General features: G+C 45.5%; 1 protein-coding gene and 1 non-coding gene across 2 annotated transcripts in view; both read right to left on the reverse strand.

Annotated features, from left to right (window-relative positions):
- Positions 1 to 1,182: 1,182 nt before the first annotated feature.
- Positions 1,183 to 1,298, reverse strand: SARC_r1. Its single transcript, XR_001335637.1, has one exon. It is a non-coding gene; the product is annotated as a 5S ribosomal RNA (ribosomal RNA).
- Positions 1,299 to 2,136: 838 nt separating this feature from the next.
- Positions 2,137 to 17,782, reverse strand: part of SARC_06991 (hypothetical protein) — a gene marked incomplete at its 5' end in the record, with an annotated part of 22,372 nt that continues 6,726 nt past the window's right edge. Inside the window, 18 exons of the mRNA XM_014299076.1 lie at positions 2,137 to 2,331; positions 2,683 to 2,871; positions 3,567 to 3,669; positions 4,041 to 4,169; positions 4,640 to 4,897; positions 5,586 to 5,684; positions 6,270 to 6,362; positions 7,170 to 7,314; positions 7,602 to 7,852; positions 8,245 to 8,654; positions 9,306 to 10,967; positions 11,790 to 11,912; positions 12,644 to 13,448; positions 13,967 to 14,113; positions 14,949 to 15,081; positions 15,313 to 15,396; positions 15,833 to 16,072; positions 16,425 to 16,731. Of these exons, the coding sequence (XP_014154551.1) occupies positions 2,285 to 2,331; positions 2,683 to 2,871; positions 3,567 to 3,669; positions 4,041 to 4,169; positions 4,640 to 4,897; positions 5,586 to 5,684; positions 6,270 to 6,362; positions 7,170 to 7,314; positions 7,602 to 7,852; positions 8,245 to 8,654; positions 9,306 to 10,967; positions 11,790 to 11,912; positions 12,644 to 13,448; positions 13,967 to 14,113; positions 14,949 to 15,081; positions 15,313 to 15,396; positions 15,833 to 16,072; positions 16,425 to 16,731 (5,225 nt within the window). The 3' untranslated portion in view covers positions 2,137 to 2,284. The remainder of the gene's footprint in view (positions 2,332 to 2,682; positions 2,872 to 3,566; positions 3,670 to 4,040; positions 4,170 to 4,639; positions 4,898 to 5,585; positions 5,685 to 6,269; positions 6,363 to 7,169; positions 7,315 to 7,601; positions 7,853 to 8,244; positions 8,655 to 9,305; positions 10,968 to 11,789; positions 11,913 to 12,643; positions 13,449 to 13,966; positions 14,114 to 14,948; positions 15,082 to 15,312; positions 15,397 to 15,832; positions 16,073 to 16,424; positions 16,732 to 17,782) is intronic.

Consider the following 17,782-nt stretch of genomic DNA (forward strand, 5'->3'; position numbering starts at 1 on the left):
TATATATATATACATATATATATATATATACATATATATATATATATATACATACATATATATATATATATATATATATATCAAAAGCATCATGCTGATTGATCAATTTCTTAGCCTCGTTTACTGCGATCCTAAAAACCCTTTAAATTGCTACCATAACCTTATCTGGCTTACTGCGCCAACTGCCAGTAGTCCTAGCAAAATCCGTTTGTGATTGTCCTACCTGAAAGGAATCTTTAAACATCAAGTACAAGGCTGCTACCATCTTCAAATCTTTAGGCTTGATTCTAGACGATTGAATAAAAACCACAAATTCCAATCTAGTCTCAGGGTATTAGAGGGGATTTAAATCCTAATCTATTGCAGTAGCAGAAGCGCTGGTTTCGATACTTCCTCCTCCATTGAGATCTCATTCGCCTTGGTCTTCTACACTCAACCCCATCGCTCCATAAAAACAGTTACTGGTTCACCGCTTACATGCCTGCATAGTGGTTCCATCACTTCCTCCTATACACAGGACATTTTCCACTAACTTTTAACCATAAAACCAAACTTCGATACTTAGGAATTTAGAAAATTATTTCAACTTTATATGGTTAACTGTTAAAACGATTGTTTTAGTAGACTGGGGATCTAAGTCTACAGAGCCACCCTTTTATATGCCCTATCTCACCTACAACTCTTTTGCATTTTCGGTCTAACTTACCCTTACTTCTTAGTAAACTTCTCAATGAAGTCTCGTCCACTTATAAAAACTCACCATAGAGTCTTTTCCAAGCATTAGACACCCGACGGTCGAGCATACATTTTGAAAATATTTAATTTTTTATAGCCATTTGCTACGCCTACTTTTTTTCAGCCGTTCTAGTGCGTTCCTGTACAGATTAAAATTCTTAAAATGCGCGACTGGTCTAGACAGATTATCGTTGGATTTTTAAACCCTAAACCTGTCTCATATATCGTATGATTGTATGCAAGTGATCGTTTTAGTAAAATATGTTGAGTCATGACTGCCCATGTCAAGATTTTACGGCCGAAAGTGCAGAAAGATGGTCGAGGACCTACTGTAATACCCCGCTGTTTACTGGATAACTGTGTGCTAAAGGACAGTGCATGATGCAAACGAAGTTTAAGCAATCCATTAAATTAAAAAATTCATATAAATTACCAGCAATATCACACAAAATAGATAAAAAAAGTGCCGCGTGGTCGGCCACCGCAGTACTGACCACGCGCGCAGCAGTTTGACTTCCGAGATCGGATAGGACCGAGTATTTTTTTAAGCTGTATATGGCCGATATGGCCGTAGGCGAAAGTCAATGTACGGATTCTATATGTATATCGTCTTTTCCGTTTTACGATGGTGATAATTAAGGAGTTATGTAGGTCTACATTGATATAAATAAGTTCTCCAATGAACGTGTGCATGGAGTACCCGGGGCTATGTACAGAACTAACACAATCATGTATAACTTAGTGTAATAGATTGAACATATAAGCTAAGAGTCAACAAAGTAGTGGTAGGATATCATAATAAATATATAATATTTCGTACTATAAAACCGATTTTTAACGCTTAGTTTTGGGCCAGACAGGTCATCTTAATTTGATCGAGTGTCGAAATATCCTTCACTCGCTGTTGGCTGCGCATCGAGTCAGAGAATTGTTGATTTCGAGGTTGTGTTTCTGCCGACCTGTAGATCGCCGACAAAACTTGGCTTGAATATAGGAATACGAAACTATTCGTCACTTGCGATTACAAGATCGTGCAGTAATGTCTCGTTCCCTTTTATACCCAGAACTGTACACAAAAATATTATTAAATGACAATCTGGCTATCGTAGTGCTATTTTCATCTGTAGTTTCGTAGCGACCTTATACCTTCTCTTTCAATTTTGACTTGGTTACTTCAACAATAGTCAATACGCCTAGTTCTAAACTAAGAATCCGAGTCTTATCTCCAAGAAAAAAAAATGATGCATTTCCTTATATCGAACGTTTCGTCTTCATGGCTCGCAAGCGCAAAAAAAGCTCCATATTTAAACGATTCGCCAGGGTCATTATTTCGGTTGATATACTCTATATACGCAGGTCTAACCGAGACGAAGACACGGTGGCCTCTATTTTCATCAGAGTGTTTTTTTTCATATAGTCCTAAAAGATGCATCTTAACCCAAGCAGCCATGAAATCTGTGTATACCTGCTACATCATATCAGCCGATGAGCAAATAATACTCCACTTGATGCTTGGAGTAGAAGCTCGGTCGCACTCTGGCCTGAGAAGTCACGTAAGACTGCGGATAATCCTATCCATGATATGCTGAGAATCCTCTGCAATCAAGAAAGCCACGTAAAGTTGTATGCAAGGTTTAACAGGTGAGTGGTGCATGAGGTGTCAGTTGCAAGGATTCAGCACGAGTGCTGAGACAACTATACTGCGTGGACCAACTTTTCACAGTCACGCTCAGATTGCCAAAATAATATATCACATATTCTTGCATGTACATATATATACTAGACATTTGAAGGCTAGTGTGCCTACTACCTTTCAGGAGTTCAGGGTTGAACCCCTAAACCCTGAAACCCTAAAAAAGAACCATACATAGATAAATTTATATGACCAAAACAACGAATCGGTGCCCACATAGAGTTTTCCGCATGTACGTGCACACATGTACGCACCTTTGGAGTCAGAGCTGGTCACGTGGATGCGCACATCAGCTATAAGCGACGCCACAAACCGCGTGGTGAGGGTGTCCATGGGTAGAATGGGCGGTGACTGTTCCAGCACACAGTGCACATGCGTGGCCGTGCGCAGCGTTTGGTTCATTGTGTGGCCGATTGCTTTCCTCCTACCGGCATCATGAATGTCTGTGTAGGGGGGTCCGGTGATAGTTGTCGATGTCAGAAGTATGGATATCTAGGAGAGGTAGCTCCAATACCAAAGAGACTATCTATCTGCACGGTCGTAGAGCCATGTGTGCATATTTTCATGCGCACTTGATGCTCAACGTCACCGGTGGCGCCATTTTTCTAGTGGTTCAAAGAGTCACAGTGTAGACAGAAAACAGCATCCCCACCCGCATGGGCGTGGTTACAATAGACAAGTAGCGCTCTATTGTTCGCTAATAGAAACTACTACGTTACAAAACTAAAATGGGTCATATTCACATTTTTCATGAACACGCACAAAAATGCTACAAACTAAGTATACACCCCATGTAAAGAGGAAACAGTACAGCCACGTTGTCAACACTCAGTCGATTAGACCGCATGCAATGAAACACAAACAGCATGTAAATAAACAGGATATAATACTCGAACAGGAAAAGTGTTTTTTTTACCTGCACGCCTTCTATTCCAATTTTGAGTAATACAGATAAAATCAGCGGGTGATACAAACATTGGCGAGAACCGGCATTGACAAAACAATTAGAATAAGTATTGTCTATTATATGACTCGTGTGAACACCCTGGGCAATACCCTTATCATAATGCCCTTCTACAGTACGCTCCTTAATTGTTGCATAACATATCACACATGATACAATACCCATCGATAATACCTGATTGCACAATTCGAATGATGTATGTGCCTGCGACGCTCCTAACATCAGGTACGATTGGCCCAGTGACTTTGCATGATGCACCGCGGGCGGTGGTTAGTTGCTGTTGCAGCGAAGAGAGGAATGAAAATTTGCGAGAACAAATTTAGATTCCGCAGTAGATACAACGAGAACAACTGATCGGTTGGACGTGTGTTGTGGATGCTGCTGTGTGCGTGTAGAGGGTGCCCATCGTGGGTGTATGGTGACAGTGTATTGTGTGTCTTTGCGCGTCGTTCGATACAATTCCAACGCTATAACATATCGGAATTCAATGCGTCACAACCAAGGCGAACTGCTATGATAAAACATATCAGAAAGCAAGATTTCAGAGACCTAGTTCAAATAGGAAACTATAGATTAGAGCAACCTCCCGTCATATGAAACACTTATTTCTTCTCTTAGATGCGTGCGTGCGTGTGTACATAAATGTACCTGCTGTTCACGGGATTTGCGCATGCGGGCGAGTGTCGCGTTGTTGACGCTGTCCTTCTTACGCTTTTCTCTGCGCGCTGCCTTGACCCACCACGAGTCATCGTCCACCCCCAGATCAGCCAACTCATCCTACCACTCAGCATATACACATAGCAATCAGATAGCACACATACACATAAAGAAAAGGGCATAGATGTCAGTAATAGCACAAGCACACATCTATCAAAGTGCTGAAATTGATATAAAGTGCGTTCTTGGAAGTGGTTCGATGACAAACGGAACCTCAAATGTCGAAAACATAGGATTTTGAAATTAGGTCGAGTAGAGTAAATTAAATTTCGTACATCTAAGGGAGAGAAGTCGCATAGAACTATTTTATCATTATGAATGAGACTCGGTTTCAATGAGCTTTAGAATTCAAGGTTTAGGGGTTAGTTTCAAGTTCTTGGCACTAGTTTATATTCCTATACTGCAATGGGAGCACACAATGGTTGTATAATGAAGCTGCCCTACAATTCACACGCCACATGCACGAAGTAGGCTTTACGGAACAAAGCACGCTACTTCTAATTTCACAAACTATGATTCAATGACTTCACCTCCAACGAAGTAGACTCATCCATAGCGCTGAGCACAGCCGACGTGTCTGCGTCCTCCTCTGCATCGTCAATGCCCTCAGATTCGTACGCGTCGATGTCGTCGTCACTGGAGAAGAAGCGACTCTTGTGCAGGCGTATGTTGTGCTGTGGTGTGTCTGGCAGAACAGTCTTTGCCACCACTGCGTCGGTGTCAACTCTTCCGTAGCCATGTGCAGCCGCCATTTGGTGTGCGTATGATTCATTCTCATCCTCTTCATGCTGTTTGAGTAACAAGAGATGTTAAGAAACATACCTCCCGTGCAGAGATAAACGCAGGCACCACTTACACGAGTGCGCAGATTCCAAGTTATGGCAGGTCTATATTTGGTGTGGTCATAAAGCCCAAAACCCTAAAATACAGGACAGCAACACACCCCCTCCCCCCCTCCACTCTCATACCCGGCGGGTTCCACCTCAAAAGTTCTTCTACATTAAACTTGAAGAAAAAAAATGACAATGAACGCTTTGGTCAATGGACATCTTCCGCAGGAGAACCAAATCTATGGAACTACAAGCATATGAACAACTAAACCCAAAAACACATGAACCAACTAAACACACAACACATGAACCAACTAAACACACAAGCACATGAACCAACTTAACACACAAACACATGAACCAACTAAACACACGAACACATAAACCAACTAAACCCACAAACTCATGAACCAATTAAACACACAAACACATGAACCAACTAAACACACAGACACATGAACCAACTAAACACACAAACACATGAACCGACTAAACACATAAACACATGAACCAACTAAACACATAAACACATGAACCAACTAAACTTACAAACACATGAACCAACTAAACACACAAACACATGAACCAACTCAACCCACACGCGACATAACAGGAACAAAGTGGTATCTGGTAGTGGTCAACTCACCATATGCTTGTTGAGGTCGCGGTACTGATAGCTTCCTTGCGTCTGCGTGTAAGAGTCGTTGATGAAGCTGCTCTCCAATGCATCATCAGAGTCACTCCCCTGGACAGAAAACAAGAGCGCATTCATATTCAGCGCAAGTGGCGTAGAGCAACGAGGTAAAACACTAAACCCTAAACCCAGCACCAAAAAGACAGTGCATTGGCACATGCAGCACAGGTATAAGTGCGGCCAAAGCGGCTGAGACGCAAAAAATCTCATCTGGAGAACAAAATGACCATGTGCAATAGCACACACTTGCACTGTAAACCCAGCACAACTACGAGCACTAGTCCAGTCACACCTACGAGCACTAGTCCAGTCACAACTACGAGCACTAGTCCAGTCACACCTACGAGCACTAGTCCAGTCACACCTACGAGCACTAGTCCAGTCACAACTACGAGCACTAGTCCAGTCACACCTACGAGCACTAGTCCAGTCACACCTACGAGCACTAGTCCAGTCACAACTACGAGCACTAGTCCAGTCACACCTACGAGCACTAGTCCAGTCACACCTACGAGCACTAGTCCAGTCACAACCACGCGCACTAGTCCAGTCACACCTGCGAGCACTAGTCCAGTCACAACTACGAGCACTAGTCCAGTCACACTTACGAGCACTAGTCCAGTCACACGCACATACGCTGCTGTCATCTGATGAGTCTATGTTGCGGCGGCCACCGCGTCCATCTGATTCGGAGGCGAACTCATCAAACAGCAGATCGTTGACCTTTTTCTGTGGCACAGTTTGTAGCATGGCGTAGAGAAGTGCATTTGCATTCAGGGATCAGGTAAAGATAACCGATGCTGAGTTTAGGGTTTAGGACACTAACACAGATCGCATACGGCTAACTGATGGTATCTAGACACATTATATATTTGGATATACAACCCAACATACTAAGTAATTGCAAAAGAAGGGCTATGTATCACTTTAACAAGTCAAGTCCATATATGTGCAATATTGTGCACCAGTATTTTGAAATGGACTGGTTCAGGAAGCTGAGGATATAAGAAGCACAGTAAGGGTTTTTGGGTTTGGGGTTTTTAGATTGATATCCATATGTATAGACCACAAAACAAAATAACTAAAATTAATCGTATTCTACGCAGCAATGGATCGCTTGGAGCTCAATTCATTGCAGTCCGATCTGACATCAAGAACAAAGTTAGTACGAGACAACAGGCGACTCAAAAAACCACACCATCGAGAAATATTGGCACACATGTTTCGTTTATTAAATAGGTAATTTTCTCAATGTAATAAAGTTTGGCGCACATCCGCAATTAATAAAAATTCAAAAGAACCCGAAAACCCCAATATTGATATGTACATGTTGACTTGTATAGAACAAATACTGGCACGGTGCAACTGTCTCGGCATTGCAGGTTCATTCTGATTATTAGCACTTTGAACAACACTGGTTCATCATCTGCGCACACGCAACTGTGTCAATTCACATTTCATTATCGAGTGTACTGGTTTTCACCACACAGTGACCAGACAAATGCAACGAAACACGGCGTAAATACGGCGGCATACCCATTTCCTCTCTCTCCGCCTTTGATTCTTCTTATTCTCTTCCACCAGCGCTTTCTGCGCCGGATCCACATAAAATGGGACATTGTATTGCACCAGAGAATTCGGACCTTTCGGTATAGTTTCGATGGACAGCGCTTGAGTGTAACTGAACGTGCGCGAAATGAAAACGGACACACGTGAGACTTCAAAGGAAAGAGAAAACGAACATACGTGAGATTTCGTAGGCATTCCTGAGACTGCTGACTGAAACGTTAGGCATCTGGGCGTATTTGACCGACATTGAACTACCGATGCACGCACAGGGATAGAGATGCTGTAGTCGAGCACAAACATACTGTAATCAAGATAGTTTCGAAAGATAACGAGTTTTGCACGGACCAACCTAAGCGCAATGGGTCCGTACATCATTAAAACCCCAATGGCCCAACATACTTGGCAGGTGCTGCACCTCGTTTGAGCTTAAGAGCCTTTTTGCGAGGCCTCTGGCTCTGTGACTGCCTTCGCATTCGGTCGCCATCGGTTGATGGTCTGTCGTCCGCATGACACTTGACACGCGTGTCAGCTGCCTCAGCGTCACCACTGCCTATGGATGCATTCGTTGGGTTTTCCATACAACTGTCGTCGTCGGCGATTACGCGTCTGTAGCCCACACGCCGTTTGTGCCTTTGCGGAAGCTCGGACGACTGTGACGACAAGACGAACCTAACACGACTGCACAAAGGGGTTTGGGTTTTAGGGTTTTAGGTTTAGTTACTAAAACCACAAACGCAGACAAAAGGTAAAAGGCAAAAGGAGTACAAATCAACACCAAAGGTCAACCTACGGCACAGTCAACATGTGGTGTACTCTTCTTCGCAAACGACGAACATACGGCACACATGACTTGCCAACGGATGTAAAGGTATCAATCCACAATCGGTGATGAAGCACTAGAATGTCGGTGTGACCAGATGAGACCGTACGACACAATACGTACGATGCGACACAAGCAATCGATGTAACACAATAACAAACCATGCTGTAGGGAAGCTCAACGGTACAAGTACAGGTATGCTGAGGTGCATCTGCGCAATACCACAGCTTGTACCGACCTTTGGCTGGGTGTGGAGATGGGTGCCCCATGCGCCTGTCCGCTTTCACCGCCACTTGGCGCATTGGCCGTATGGCCGAGTCTGCGATTGTCCGCAGAGCCGTGCGCACCCGTTGTGTGTGTTGGTGGGTGTGGGTGTGGGTGTGCATATGTGTGGGTGTGGATACTAGTGTCCAAATCAATAGCACAAGTGGGGCTTTCAATCGCAGATACCACACCCGCTTCGCCGTGTTGGTGGGTGTGTGTTTGGGTGCGAGGGGTTTTGTTGGGGGTTGGTGTGAATTGTATGACCTGTGGGCCTGTGCGAGGTTTGCGTCTGGCTACAATCGGCGATGGACTGGCAAACCCCGAGGTATTCAGAGAAGAAAGAGAAGTGCTGGGCGCTCGCTTTGCCGCTGTGTGTGAGGTATTGGGTTTAAAAGTTTTTAGTTCGGCTTGAAGACTGTGCCTGGGCTGCAACAGACACCTATGTACTTAAGGAGTAGCAGGTGAACACACCAGCACTCGAGAGAAGCGTTCATAGTCCAGAAAATACACTAAACACTAATACCCTAAACACTCTACCCCCCAAATGTGAGATATCCGTGAGTGGCAGTAGCATGGCACAGACACATATACGCATACACATACAAACTCAATGGAGGCACGAGCGTCTTGCAGCAACGGAGTTCTACAGATGCCATGGATGGGCCATGTACACTCACACAGGCCAATGGCGTGCGACAAGCTGCTACAACTACACAGCGTGACCAGTGTACGTTTAGGGTCATTGATATGAGGGTTAAAGGTGTGAGGGTTAACGGTGTGAGGGTTAACGGTGTGCGGGTTCAATGATGCTAATACATACCAAACACAGAAAGTCAGTGACCAAAACTACAACAGCGAAAAAACACCAAAAAATCATCAACCCATAAAGACGTGTGCACTAAAGATGCATTCAAGACAAGCACACACACACACAACTATACTCAAAGGCAATGAAATGCACCAAGCACTTCTATGTGACATAGATGTCATCTTCGTCGTAGTCGACCAATTATTCATACCGGGCTGTGAGTATTCCGTGGTGGTGGGTTGTGTGCGTGTGCGTGTGTTGCGGTCACTTGGTTGTCCTGTGTTGTGCGAGTGGTTGGTTGTCTGCCTGTGGCGTTGAGGTGCAAGTGCCCGTTGGGTGGGTGGTTGGTGGGGTGGTGCAGTTGTTGTATGTGGGTGTGGTGTGTTTGTGTCCGTCACATGTGTCATAGTGTGTGTGCTGTTGCTGCCTGCTCCAGCCATGAGCCCATCAGCTACGCAGCCTCTGTCACATGTCGTGAGATCAACAATGACATCTCCCACACTGCGGCCAATTGACTGTGGAGGTCCATCGCTGTCCCCCCCATCGACATCTATGGCATTTGCTTTCGCCTGCTGTGCTATTAATGGCAGCTGCTGCCTGTCTGTGCGTGTGTTCGTCCGTGTTTCTGTGTATGTTTGTGTCGTCTCTGCTTGTGGATGTGTGTGTAGTGCGGCTGCCTTAGTGTCGGCTGTGCGCATCAGGCTCTCTATCTCGTCGTCGTACAGAAACACACTCATATCTGTGTCTGAATTGCCACCGTAACCGAGGGCTGCACTGGCGAGTGTAGCATTTGCGGCGCTGCTGTTGCTGGCAGTGATCTGCTGCGCAGTGCTTGACGCCCTGTGGTTGGTGGTGGTGGTGGTGGTGACTGCTGCATTCGCCTGTCCATCCACTGACACTTCTGTGGTCATTCGATCGGTGGCTGATGCTGTTGTTGCCGTGTCGTGTGCTGCTTGCCTTGTGTGTGTGTGCTGTGTGTCTGTGGTTGAGTCGTGTGGCTCCCCGTGATTGCCTTGACTGTTATCCATGGGCGTGTGTGGCTTGCGCATGTGTGAGGGTGTGCGTGCAGAACTGTAATACAGATCATTGCCATATGCATTGAAAGGGCTGTATCCCTTTCTCGCTGTGCCGTGTGCGCGTGTGCGTGGTGTGGTGCGTCTTCCACTGAGATGTTGTGAGCGCATGTCTCGCTCGTTTCGTCCCATCCCATGGGCGTCGTTCATCAAACTCTCCCAATCTGCATCGTCGATTTCACTGTCCCAATGGAAACTCTCGTTCACATCTGTAACCATAGCAACGCGTGCATGAGCCCCATTGGGTTGCTGTGAAGGCGTGCCATTGGGCTGTTGCATGGCAGTGCCCTTGTGTTGTGGTATGTGTGCGTTGATGGGTTTTAAAGGTTTGGGATGCGTGCCTCTATTAGTAGCCACATGGTGACTAATGAAATGCTTGTTCGCAGGTTGTCGTGAGTGTGTGTTGCGCGTGAGTGTGTTGCTATTGCTAGTCTGACTAATTTTAGTATGCAATTCAAGACAGTCACCCTGCACGATCAATTCCTCGTCGCTGCCATCACCGTAGCCATCGGAAGTGTTTAGATGCCCGTGGTGTGCACCTGCACTCTTGCGGCAGTCTGTGTCCGTTGCAGCCGATGTCTCTGTCGGGTCACTGTGTTGCGAGCTATTTGCAGCCGATGTCTTTGGGTGGTCACTGTGGTGTGTGGGGTATGTCATGTCGTTGGATAGGCCCATCGCCACTTCAGCCATAGCCAGCGCATCGGCACACGCCTCGTCATCACTGACACCAATGCCATCACTAAAGCAGTCCATGTCACCCCTATCATGGTCGAATCCCCTCCCAATCCTGTCTGAGATATCTGTGCAGTACAACGAAAGGGCAAGACAACATGAGCACAGCAGAATGGCACGTCACTACAAACGGAACTCAGTCCAACAGCGCACGGCACAGGACAAAATGCACCCAAGTGCACCACACAGGTGCAGTGGTGCACATTTTTAGGTTTCTGTTGTCCTTAATTCAGTCCCTTTGTTGGGAGTTTATGTTGAGAGCGTACTATTGCACAGCTTCTCCCTTTAGTTCTGACAAAGCGAATCACGTGTGTGTGAAGCCGGAAAGCACTTCTACATCTGCAGCGCATTGAATCAGGCTCACGACATGCGACAATCGAAATCATTCAAATGCCAACTGAAGTCACACGTCACTGTTGATGAGAATGCAAACCATGCCTAATGCGCAGGTGCACACACTGACAGTGATCAGGAGCACTACGGTATGTGACCTTCAGCCAAAAGCTGTCGCTGTGGCCAATATGACTCACGCGGACAGCCACACCGAGGCTATACAAATAAGAAATCAAACAGCTCACACAACAACACATGGCGCACCCCCACTCAACTGATGACTACGGTTTGAATCAGTAGATGCAGCGTAGACACTTGTGGGATGAATGGATTTGGCCTATGGTACACAAAATCACAGCCTGGCCATGGCATAGAAGATTTCTTGTAGCACTGCTTGCTTATCACAACGGATGCAGCCAAAAACAAGTAACAGGAAACCGATGCAGCCAAGTATAGATACATCTTACGGATCAGAAACCCGATGTAACCAAGTAAAGATACACTCGGTTGGATGGTGGTTGCAATGTACCATGAACATGCACACAATGCCAACACACCCTCACTGTGATCAGACGAGTGGCCGTCGCTGACTAGACGCGCATCAGCATAGCAATCGGCTCGTCCCAGCGTAGCCAGCAACTGTGCACGCGGGGCTGTGCGGTCAACGGCTACATTGATTCCTGCTGATCATAGGGCAGACAATAAGCTGACGGATCAAAAGGCTAGAAAGCACCGCCATGCGCACACAGATACAACCAGGCCGAATGAATATAAATCGTACCAAACACACAAATATTACAAAGTGGTCACATGAATTCAAATCAATACCATACACAGATACAAAGAGGACCATTGAATTCAAAGCACTACAATGCATACGCAGACACAAAGAAATCGGATCAATTACATAGACCAGAGGAGTTGCACAACTGTTTCTGGGACAGCCCACACCATAGGGGTTAGGGGTTAGGGTTTAGGGTTTAGACCTCTGATACCAAATATCTGAACACCCATCCACGCACCCACTGGAAAACGACTAACACAATGCCCATAGTCCCAGTTAAAACTCTGAAAATGGTTTTGGAGTTTAAGATTAAACCCAGCAACCGCTAAAAGGGTTCAGGGTTTAGAGTTTTTAGGGTTTAAGGTTTTTTCTTCAAATTACTACCAACCATACCCGCACTATAACAGAACAAGCAGATACTATAGTACCACACAAGCGACAGCACGCCATTACAAATCACACACACCGCAACCTACAGACTACGCCCACAAACAACGCATGACAACCATACGTCATCATACACGCTCATCACTCACTCGACATGACATACGCACAAACAACTGCAGCTGTACACAGGCCCACACAACAAACACACGCTGCACCACATGGGCGTGGAGGGTTGCTCACCGTTGGCGCGTTCGGCCAGTCCCATGCTGTCCTCTGCTAGGTCGCACATGGCGTTGAGCTCATCATCGTCCCAGTCACTGCCATCGTCACGCGCGTCTGTGAGCGCGTGGCCATCGACTGCCACGGCACCTGAAGTCACCTGCTGTCGCCCAATGGAATCCTTGTCAGCGCTCCCGCGGGCGATAGCACTGTCGTTGTGAAGCGTTTGATTGGTCTCTTTTGTTTTCGAATTAAACTCAAAATCAAAATCTGATGTGCCGTGGCTGTCGTCGGTATTCCATGCACAGTGGTCTGTTGCATGCGCTGTGACGGCCCCTTTGCCATTGCCATTACCATTGTGTGCAGTTGCTGTGGCGCTGTCCTTACTGCCACGGCTACGTCTCTCTGAGCTTAGACCCATGGTACCATGGTCGCCACCATCAGTAGCTGCCCCAGTGATACTGGTGACTTTATGTGTTCGTTTCGCGACCGATTGTGACGCGTTGCCTAGAAACCTATCGTGTGTACCTGTTGGTGTGGCTTCTCTATTGCTATGTGTATTGCTATGTGTGTTGCTATGTGTGTTGCTATGTGTGTTGCTATGTGTGTTGCTATGTATGTTGCTATGTGCGTTGCTATGTGTGTTGTTATGTGCCGATGTAGTCTCCTCGCGGTGCATGTCTGTGCCGTGGGCCGTATCCTGCAGACGGCTGCCATGGTCATGTATGCGTGTGGGGGTGTGAACGTGTGCAATACGCTCTGGTTCATGATCAACCTCAGGGGTGCACACGGGGTGACCTGGTGCGCAGTCGTCCACAGTCGATGGCTGCGTAGGAACGCCCGAGACAATCAATCCCAGTCAGACATGTTGATATATGAACCAGTGCACAGAGATGACGACATATATTTTGAAATAACGTTGGAATGTGTGATTGTGAAGGTATCTGTATACAACAAATGATTGACAGAGTTGTTTTTATACAGCGATTGGCAAACGATGGGTATCCGATGTTTTCGAATACCATGACAAATCATTTTCACCAATATTCGAACAGAGTGCTACTCTGAATGGAAGAACCTAAATCCCCATACGCCACAACTTCAAACAATAGGCTGCTATACAAGCAAATACAATCCTAAACCCCTATACAAGCAAAATAAAACCCTAAAACCCTATACAAGCAAATATCCAGGGAATATTACAAGTATCAAAAAGAAGCATTTAATCTGCACCAGCACAGAGCACTCAAACCATGACTCAAACAGCGCTAGTCATTGACGTGTGCACAACAGGCGAGCTACTTAAGGCGACTGTGTGGGGATGTACATGCCCCATGCACACACCTTAGCTCTCACGATGGCATGCATGTCTGTCTGAGGTGAGTCATCGGTTGCTGCGTAGTTGCAATGAGTCTCTGTGATTTCGTCGTCGTGGCCGTTGACCAGCGCAGTCGTATCTTGTGTGCGCCATGCGGAAAAGATATCACATTGCTGTGGTCACACACACCATCCACGTGATCAGCCGATAAGATAGGACAAGCACGATGAGTTTTAGAGTTTAGGGTTTCAAATCGGGGTAGCATATTTACGATAGAATCACACCCACGGTAAACCCAGGGGGGGGGGGGGTTGGTGAGTGTGGGGATGGCTTTGGAGAACATGAGATGTTAGGTCTTGGTTGGGCTGCTTTGCGATCAACAGACTGCGAGTGCGTATCGCAGATCAGATGATTTGAACACGCATCAGATATGTATGACAACAGTTGTGATGAGGCGTGTAGTCGTTGTATTCACGATAGGGCACCCCAACAAAGAGTTTTAGGGTTTAGGATTTATGCCAGCGCAGTAGACATGCGCATTGATGATACGATTCCATCAGGTCAGTAAATACGAACCCATCAGGTCACGAAATACGAACCCATCAGGTCAGTCATCAGATGAATATATAAATATATATGAATAAAATATAAATACGCAGAAAGGTACCGAACATTAGACTGATCTACAGGCGAGGCAGAGCACGCACCACAGTGACTCAACCCAAACACTGGGCAACACGGTCAAAGTCGAGTGCATGGAGCCTTTTTATTTTGCTGTGAGAAAATGTTTCTATAAACTAGTGTACCTGCCCAAATGAGCCAATTCCACCAATGTCGAGTTCGTAACTTTTTTAACGGAACATGCAAAACACAGCAGTACACCATATGACTGTGCATACGCATCAAAACGAAAGAAACGTTACCTTGTGGGAATGGAACGTATTAACATGCAACACACAACAGTACACCATATGACTGTGCATACGCATAAAACGAATGAAACGTTACCTTGGGGGAATGGAACGTATTTGGAGAGGCTGCATGCGCTTCCTTACTGCTGATGTTTTGATAGTGTTTGTTCGTGTACGTTGCATGCACGGAGTGTGGCTGTGCAGTTAGAGCTACAGGGCTGCCGATGGGACTAAGTGTATGAGGGCGAGTGGTCAATAGCGTAGGGTAAGGTTAGCGTCATGCATGTGCAGTTTACTTCCTTAGGTTGTAGATTGTTAGAGCTTCTATCGGGACCAAAAAAGAATAAGCTACGTGCACATGTCAACGATTCAGCTGATGCAGACGAATAGGTGTTGCAGTGAATAGACTAGCACATGCGACAGGTTGCAACACACTACACTGCAGTACCCATGCACCGTACCTCTTGTGGATCGTAGACCGGTGTGGGTGCACCATCTCATCATCAGGAGAGAGATCGTCATCGCTGATGGAGATAGCACTCACTCTGCAAGTCATACGAATAAACAACAAGCCAATGAATAAGAAACGAGTAAGGAAATGCCAGGGACAAAACTAATAAGAAATGCAAAAATGGAAATGTTAAAGGTAAAACAAATGCAAATGGTAAAATAAAGAAATGCCAAAGGTAAAACAAATAGGGAAATGAATATGGAAATGCCACAGGTAAAACACAAAGGAAAATGCCAAGGGTAAAACTAATCGTATTGAACCCTCGGACAATCTGCTGCAGCCCAATGGCCACTGCCGAAATCATTTTTCTGATCAGTTAGTGTCAAAAGAGATCACATATGCACATGACTATGCGGTGCAAGATTGCAAACACACAGGCAAGCTAGACAACTGGCCAATCATGAGAACATGAAGTACGTGAGCATGCATTTCTCTAAGTGCAATGGCTGGTGTTGACCGTAAAGTCATACTTGCGTGCCAGTGGGCCGGGCCATCTGTCCAGTGACTCCGTTTGCGTGAGCCCATTGTCGTCGGAGTCTTCCGTGTGGTGTGCGTTGGTGGTATGTGTTGTAGCGTGTGTTGTGGTGTATGTTGTAACGTGTGCTGTGGTGTGGTGGATGTCTGGTGATCCCATAGTGTGTGTTGTGGTGCCATGTGCTGGGGCTTTGCTGTGTTTGGCATGTGCTCGGGATGGATCAGGTGCTGTATTCCTGTACAGTCATCGGGATGAAACAGAAGACAATTACTATTCTGCTATGGGCAACAGAACGAAGAACAGACAGCGATACACTCTGACGGGCACTGCTATGAAAGTTATTGCTACGACAGACACTGCTATGACAGTCACTGCTATGGCAGTCACTTCTATGACAGACACTGCTATGACAGGCGTGTGTGTGTGTGTCTAAGTTGATGGTTTGTCCACACAATGTGAGTGCATCGTATGCGCAGGTGTGTGTGCTGTGTGTATTGTGATCCATCTATTCTACGACACACCAGTTAGCCCATTGGTATGCACACGTGCCCATGTGTGTTCTGTGGGTCTGTCTGTGTATGTCTTACCTGTGTGTTCTGAATGAGATGAGGTCGTCGTCGTCGTCGCTGACCTCATAGTTGTTGCCCATGGTACCTACTTGCTGTGCCTCTCTTAATGCGCTGAACATGGCCTCGTCCAGGGCTGCCAGCTTTCCCTTCTTACACATTGGTCCTTCCACTGTGTTGGCGCGTGATCTCTTGCTTACCGTTGGTCGAACGCTCCGGACAGATTGCTTTTGTTTGTTTCCCATTGGCTGTCGATGCTTGCCAGGTGCGTGACTAGCGTTTCCGTCATCGGTGATAAAATATTCTATTTCGTCTTCGGATGCGGCGCCTGTTCGTGTAGCAAAAAGCGCAATCTGAATATACTTTGATTGCGGCCAACTAGGCGTGAGCGAAGTGGTATACAGATAATAGGAGCACAGATGAGCTGACACATGGATATACATGTATATATCACAATATATATATATATATATATATATATTTATATATGTATATTTATATATATATGTGTGTGTGTGTGTTTGTATATACATATATATATATACCTCAAAACATATATGACAGTACAGTAACATTGAGAAAAAAAAATTACATTTGGAAATCTAAAATGTATGAAATAGTTATCGGCATTCGTTCTCCCACAATCGGCGAAATGCGACGGGGTTCATACCAACGTGCACTCACATAAACAAATAATTTGTCAATCCACACACCATACATCGTCAAATCATCCATTTTTATAGTCCCACAGACTATAACGAATACTAAAATTGTAGTAGTTTGTTAGGTATGATGTGATCAGTTTGTTAGGTATGATTTACTGTCGTAGTTTATTGGATATGATGTACTGTAGTAGTTTGTTAGGCATGATGTACTGTGGTAGTTTGTTAGGTATGATTTGCTGTAGTAGTTTATTAGGTATGATGTACTGTAGTAGTTTGTTAGGCATGTTGTACTGTAGTAGTTTGTTAGGTATGATTTACTGTAGTAGTTTATTAGGTATAACTCACCTACATGACTGACTATTGACCTCTAAAATCCCCATGACCAAGGCTAAGGGTCGATTGACATTGAGAGGACACCAATCAATGCGTGGTGCTACTTCTGAACCATTCCATGTTTGCCATTCAATATAAAGTCATCAGGTATAAAAAGAAACCACTACACGCAACACACAACTCACAACACAACGAGTAACAGCTTCACAACACACAACACACTACACACAATACACAACACAGAAAACAGAACACAGAACACAGAACACACAACACACAACACACAACACACTACACACAACACACAACACAGCGAGTATCAGCCACACGACACAACAGACACGCAGCCACAGGGCATACACACAACACACAACACACAAT

Source organism: Sphaeroforma arctica (assembly GCF_001186125.1).
Source record: "Sphaeroforma arctica JP610 unplaced genomic scaffold supercont1.527, whole genome shotgun sequence".
Classification (NCBI taxonomy): domain Eukaryota; class Ichthyosporea; order Ichthyophonida; genus Sphaeroforma; species Sphaeroforma arctica.